Source organism: Camellia sinensis, chromosome 8 (assembly GCF_055761805.1).
Source record: "Camellia sinensis isolate YWXY chromosome 8, ASM5576180v1, whole genome shotgun sequence".
Taxonomy (NCBI): domain Eukaryota; kingdom Viridiplantae; phylum Streptophyta; class Magnoliopsida; order Ericales; family Theaceae; genus Camellia; species Camellia sinensis.
Window position 1 is genome coordinate 143,699,796 of NC_138968.1, and position 6,885 is coordinate 143,706,680.

Below are 6,885 nucleotides of genomic sequence, written 5' to 3' on the forward strand. Positions count from 1 at the left end.
TTTTTCATGGATAACCTAATCAAATATATGCAGGCTGCCCAATCTTCCAGAGTCCCAACACAATTTATTTGTTTGTCACAGCGAAACTTACATCATTGAAGCACATCATTCACTTCTAAATCAACAGATATGGCATAGTCAGCCACAACATGTTCCACATTGAGGGGATTTTAACTTGTAACATGTCAATGGGAGAGTTCCAAACAATGCAAACTGAGAGAGGAACCATGCTTAAATGGATCGGTCAAGACCCTTGACAGATTCAAATGGGTTATAAAATAGGGAAACAAATGAGAAATCAAAGTGCCAATTGGATGACACTACCAGAACTGGACTACTATTGATTTTGTTCAATGGATTCCATAGTGGACTACCAGAAGAAATTTCATTAATTGCAATATAATCTTCATAAAAAAATTTGCAAAACCAGTTCCGAATACCTACTTTTTAACTTCTCAAACAAAAACATTTGCTTTTGCATTGGTTGGTTCTAGGTTACATACAATTGAACAGCGGATGATTTTAACAGTCCTCAAAAAATCAGTGTAATTGCATAGAACAAATGAATGGTGACCAAGGACAAATACCATGTACCAGCAAAATAATTGCCACCACTTATATCTGCACCAGCAGGGCCAAATCCCACTGCCGTTGATGACCCTGTAAAGCTTCCATTGTTTACTGCAAAGCTGCATTGCCAATCGGTACAAATTATATAAATATTTAAATCAATATGTTCAAAGGAAAGCAAAAAACATTGAAAAATATCTGAATTCTTATATGGATATTGAATAGTCTGCATGATATGAAATGAATTAAACGTAAATTAAACTAACGTATTTTTTTCTAGAAGAACACATCGTGTCGCAATAGTGTGACCACTACACAAATTTTGTGGTCCAGATATCTGCAGACTATCTGGTCTAAACCCAAAACTTCAAATTTTGATAATCCACAAGAAGTGTTTTAATTTTGTGGTCTAAACCCAAAACTTCAAATTTCAAATTTTGATATCTGCGGACTATCTGGTCTAAACCCAAAACAAGAAGTGTTTTGAATTAAAACAAGAAGTGTTATGTAGACCAAATTGACAGAAACCGATCTGCAGACTAAAACTTCAAAAACTTGCATCATTTATGTGGGTTTAAACTTGCATCATCCACATCTCACAAAAACTTCAAATTTTGATAGTCCACATAAAGTTCAAAACAACTAAACAATAAGTGTCATCATCACCCAGAACATCATCACCATCATCATCATTGGATTTATATCTCTCCACATCCTTGTCTTCTGCCTCATTTAAACTTGCATCTTCCCATTCCTCTTCCTCATCTACAAGTTGATGCAAAACTGATAATCTAGAACCAATTGGTGTTGTCCTAGATATGGTTGACTAGTTCTTTGGCTACTTTCCTTGACATGTCTTCTCTATGTGACTATGTTTGTGGTTCCTCCTCTAATGGTCAGCTACAATAGGCAACAAGTTACTCCCACTGTCCCTAGAAGAGCTTGGGAAATTTCTCCCTCATTCTCTACTAAGCTACTTGGAGCCTCATGTCCCACTATCTTATAAAGCTCTAACCCTCCACCTTTGCTTGGAATTCATGCTCGAAGAAATCCACATCTCGTTGCTGTCTCGGTCACACTTCCATCAAGTTTCTCACTTATCAATACATAGCCTTTGACGTGCTCTGGTTATCTAATAAAGATATAAATATATCTTACTTCTAAAGCATAACTTCTCACACTTGTAAGCAAGAAGTGTCATGAAAAAACTCCGTTGAGCCCCAAGGCCCCAAATATCCCAAATCAGCTTTTTCGTCAATCCATAATTCATAAGAATTGGAAGCCATTAATTTTGTCAACACTTGATTAAGAATGTAGGCCACACTCAAAAGTACATCCCCCAACAAGATATTAAAATATTTGCCTGCACCATCATTTTCCTAACCATATCTAACTGTGTTTGATTTCTCCTTTCCTTAACAACATTTTGTTGCGGCGTACCAAGCATCGTTAAATACCTTTTAATTCCTATTTCTTCACAAAGCCTTTTATACATATGAGAGAGATTTTCACACCCATGATTAGTCCTAGGAACCTTGGCTAATTTCCAACCAAATTGTTTAACATCTAATAAAACAATCAAAAGCTTCAAAACTTATCACATTGGGCCTTGCATATGGTAACTAAGAAATGACTCGAAAATCTTACAATTTCAAGAATTTGCATGATGGGATACAAAATAAATTTTAAAAAATGACCAGCCTAAATAAGTAACTACTATGATGTGTATACTCAATTTACATGTGCTTCTCTTAAATTACTCAAAAATCAAATTGAAACAATTGAATGAAATACATATTATATACATATTCATTGTATAGACAAATGCTAGCACAACACGTGACACATTATATAAATGTAATTAGATATACAACCAATCAATTTACCTGGATGGGAATTTACAGCTACCATGACCTGAAATCAAAAACTAAAACAAAATTAGATAAAAATAAAAAAAATAAAAAAAATTCACAAAATTCCCAAAATTGATTTAAACAGAGGAGGTTTAGGTTTAGGGTTTTAGAACCCTTGACAAAACCCTAAATTGTGAGCCAAAAACTCTTACTGGGGTTGAGAGAGGTGAGAGCGGCGGTGCCGTCGAAGTTACAGCTGTCTTGGGTCAAGCCATTCTTGAGGAAGTAATCATTGAAAGCATACGACGCCGTTCTCTGTACGTCGGCGGGGTCGTAGCAGGGCCCGCCTTGCTGGATGGGCCCGCAATCTGCGCCGCCTGGGCCGCAGGCCCAGTCCAGGGCTTTCTGGAGGGCGGAGTCTTGGGCGTTGTTCTTGCCGACGCACCAGAGCTCCACCCTCACTGCTACGCCGTTGGCGGCGGCGATGGTGGATTGTTGTCTGACGATAGGCCGTAGCTGGTGGATGGTATGAGGATCAGGAGATGCGGTTGAGAAGTGGGCTGTTGTGGTGGTGATGATGATGAAGATAACAGAGAGGAGGAGAGAGAAAGAGGAGAGCACATCCATCATTGCTAGAGAGAGAGATTGTGATGGTGGAGGAGGGTTTTTATGTGGAAGCTAATGTGAAATTGTGACCGTTTGTGTATCGAGAAGAGAGAGAGCGCGCGCGAGAGAGAGAGTCTGCAGTACTGGGAAATGGTGCAGCACTGTTATTTTTGTGTTTTGTCGTTTGTGATTGTTAGTGTATTTTCATTGGAATTTTGTGTTACGGAACTGAAAAGGTGTAACAATGGCGGAATTGTCTGTTTCTGATTCTAAGGCCTTGTTTGGAATATGTTAATTTAATAATTTTTTTAGATATTTAATTAAAATATGAATTAAAAAAATTTAATATGTATGAAATGATTTTTTAATTTTTTTTAAAAAAAAATATATAAAAAATAAAAAGAAAGAAAAATCTTTAACATTTAAATATAAATTAATAATTTTTTAATTTTTTAATAATGTTTTAATTCTTTAACTAAACGGATCGCATTCCAAACTACGCCTAATCCGTATCACACTCGTTTCTTTTTCTTTTCTAAGATGAAATTGCATATTCATTCTTTCTTTTTCCTTTTTTCATCTTGAGATCTAAATGGAGTGTTACAGACAAGATCACCCAAAAACAAAAAACAAAAAAAAACTAAAAACAAAAACACTTTAAGGGTCCGTTTGGGAAGAATTAAAGTGAATTTTTTTTGGCTATTTTAGTCACAAAAGATAAAATAGACTATTTTAGTCACAAAAAACAAAACATCACATCCAACCCATAATCATTACACTATTCTCTCACAAAAAAAGTCAAAAAGTCAAAAAGTCCTTCCCAAACCAAGCTTTTTAGCCCAGATTAAAATAGCCAAAAAAAACTAAAAAGTCAAAAAGCTAATCCACTTCCCAAACGAAGGCTAACTTTATACTCTTACTAGGTGGGTGCACACAATTTAACATACTATTATTTAAAGTTAAAAGTAAATTTGAAAATTTAATTTTTAAAATTTGAAACTGCGTGAGGAACGTATATATAGGTGTAGGAAAAAAAGATTTTTTTTAATATTATTGTTCAATATACACGTGGTAAAAATTTTAAAAGATCAAATTTAGATTTTACTTTATATAATAGTGTAGATAGTTGTGGGATATATTTTCTGAGTACCAACACGTGGCAAGTTGACGCCGACGTGTCAGCCGAGGTGCCACACGTCTTGGTCGTGACGCCGAGGTGATCTCAGCAAGGCCGAGGTTATCTCCGAAGATATCGGAGTCCGAGATAAGTGGATAAGGGATAAGAATCCTAGAATGAAAAGGGAACTCAACCTGGATGAGGGACGAGAATCCTTTCAGTTTGTATTAAGATAAGACTCTTAGAGAGTTTATTCTAATCTTCCTGAGAGTCCAAGTTTAACAATAATCCTGAGTCCATAGAAGTTAGGCTTTTATTGGAACTAGGTTTATGTTGGCTATAAAAGAGAGGCACCTCCATGGGTCTAAGATATGCTTTTGATACTCAAGCTTGTGAGTTTAGCACTTGATTTATCTTTGAGAGATATACTGACTTGATCGTCGGAGTATCCCCGGGTGGTTGAACCACCGCCGGAGACTTCTCTTTCTGTTGCAGGTTAGCTAGAGGCCATCTATTCTCCCGGTGTTCTCCAGTTGAGTACTAAGTTGGCAGTGTGGTCAGAAAATCACCCACAATTTGGCGCCGTCTGTGGGAAAGAAATAAGAATAGATGGCCAATGACGGACAGAAGGATCAGACTGGAGACAACGCTCCTGCTGGGAATGGGAGATCTATCAACCTCGACGTTGAAGGAGACAATAGCAACACAGAAACTCGTGACCAGAGTCACGGAGTGAAAGACGCCGGCCAAGAAGGTGACGCACCAAAGACAATAAATCGAAGCGGATACTACAACAAAGATGACCTCCAGGTATGGAAAGATAGATACCTGCGGAGGAACAAAGACCCTTCTAGAAGGGATGCAAAGACAGGGGGCATGAGTGCTCCCAATGAGATAACATTCAAGTATAGAAGAACTCATCCTGAGTGAGTAGATCTCGGATTCCAGATCCCGGATCCTTGAAGACATGATCTCGGCCTAGATGAGTAGGTCCGAGAAAAGAAGAGCTCAACCTGAGTGAGCAGATCTAAGATTCCAAAAGATAAGATCTCGGCACCTGAGTCCGAGAAGAGAAGAGCACAATGAGCAAATTTCAGATCCCAGAAGATAAAAAGAAAACATACAAGGTCAGACTGCAGTTAGCTAGGTTGAAGACCTTTTATAAGGTCCACAAAAGAGCATGTGAAAGCCATGCAAGGGGCAGAGAGAAGAAGAATGCGTTTACCACTTGTTGAAATTTGTAGCAATTTACAAGTTGGTTAAACTGATATGATACTTAACGCTTGTTGAAATTTGTAACAATTTACAAGTTGAAGTTAAGCCGAGATAATTGTTTATCTTCACTTGTTGAAATTTGTAGCAATTTACAAGTTGAAGTTAAACCGAAGTAATATTTAATGCTTGTTGAAATTTGTAGCAATTTACAAGTTGAAGTTAAACCGAAGTAATGCTTAAGCTTGTTGAAATTTGTAGCAATTTACAAGTTGAAGTTAAGCCGAGATCATTGTTTATCTTCACTTGTTGAAATTTGTAGCAATTTACAAGTTGAAGTTAAGCCGAGATCATTGTTTATCTTCACTTGTTGAAATTTGTAGCAATTTACAAGTTGAAGTTAAGTCGAGATAATTGTTTATCTTCACTTGTTGAAATTTGTAGCAATTTACAAGTTGAAGTTAAGCCGAGATCATTGTTTACCTTCACTTGTTGAAATTTGTAAAAATTTACAAGTTAAACCGAGATGATGCTTAACCGAAGTTAAGCCGAAGATGATACTTAACCAAAGTTAAGCCCTGATGATGCTTAACCGAAGTTAAGCCGAAGATGATGTTTAACCGAAGTTAAACTGAGATAATGCTTAACCGAAGTTAAGCCGAGATGATGTTGAAACTTGAGAAAAGTTTACAAATTAGGTTAAACCGAGAAGATGCTCAAACACTTGTTGAAATTTGAGAAGAGTTTACAAATTGAAGACTATGGTTAAATACTTGTTGAAATTTTTTGAGCAAAAATTTACAAGTTAAACCAAGGTTATGTTGAAAGAAGTATCTACACACTTGCCGAGGTTACCATATTGCCAAGACTTGGAAGAAGTTTGAAGACAGAAGTCTTGCTAAAAGTACAGTATCAAGTTGTAAATAACACTTGTGGAAATATTATGATAAATATTTTTCAAGTATTAGGTCAAAACCGAGATAAACTGATTAATGGGTACAACCGAGGTGTTACACCCCGAGGAGATTGCACAGTTAAAGGTGTATGTTGAAGGCAAGCATATGACTCAGGTCTGCAGAACACTAAAAGCACACTTAGAAGATCTGATGAGGCAAGGCAATCTGAAAGGACCTCGTCGATGAGACCAAAACAAGGGAAGAACAGGCAAAACTGCCTCGGGCGCCAGCAGGTCCGCCTCCTCCAGCATAACAACCTCAGGCAGGAAGACCTCGGGTAATTAATGTAATTCACTCGAGGGTCAACGAGAATGAAATTAGGGGGGAGACTCAGAAGGTGAAAGCACCTGGAACATGTCTAGCAAATCGGGGACAAGAGACATCAGGCAGATGAGTACTTGGGACCAGTAGTGTCTTTTACCGAAGCCGACCTCGAGATGGTGTAGTATCCCTCCAGGTTGGGGAGTGCCAAGTGAAACGTATCCTGATTGACCAAGGAAGCTCTTGTGACATCATGTATGTCCGATGTTACAAGGAGCTCGGCCTTCATCTAGACGATATGGAGCAACCT

At 37.6% G+C, this 6,885-nt stretch overlaps 1 protein-coding gene across 1 annotated transcript; it reads right to left on the minus strand.

The window, feature by feature from the left end:
* Positions 1-344: 344 nt before the first annotated feature.
* On the minus strand, positions 345-3,664 carry LOC114271415 (PLASMODESMATA CALLOSE-BINDING PROTEIN 5). The gene is made up of 3 exons (XM_028213047.2): positions 2,636-3,664; positions 2,457-2,484; positions 345-689 (listed from the first exon to the last, which is right to left on the minus strand). Exons 1-3 carry the CDS (start codon positions 3,051-3,053, stop codon positions 533-535), a joined length of 603 nt encoding a protein of 200 aa, XP_028068848.2. The 5' UTR covers positions 3,054-3,664; the 3' UTR covers positions 345-532.
* Positions 3,665-6,885: the final 3,221 nt, after the last annotated feature.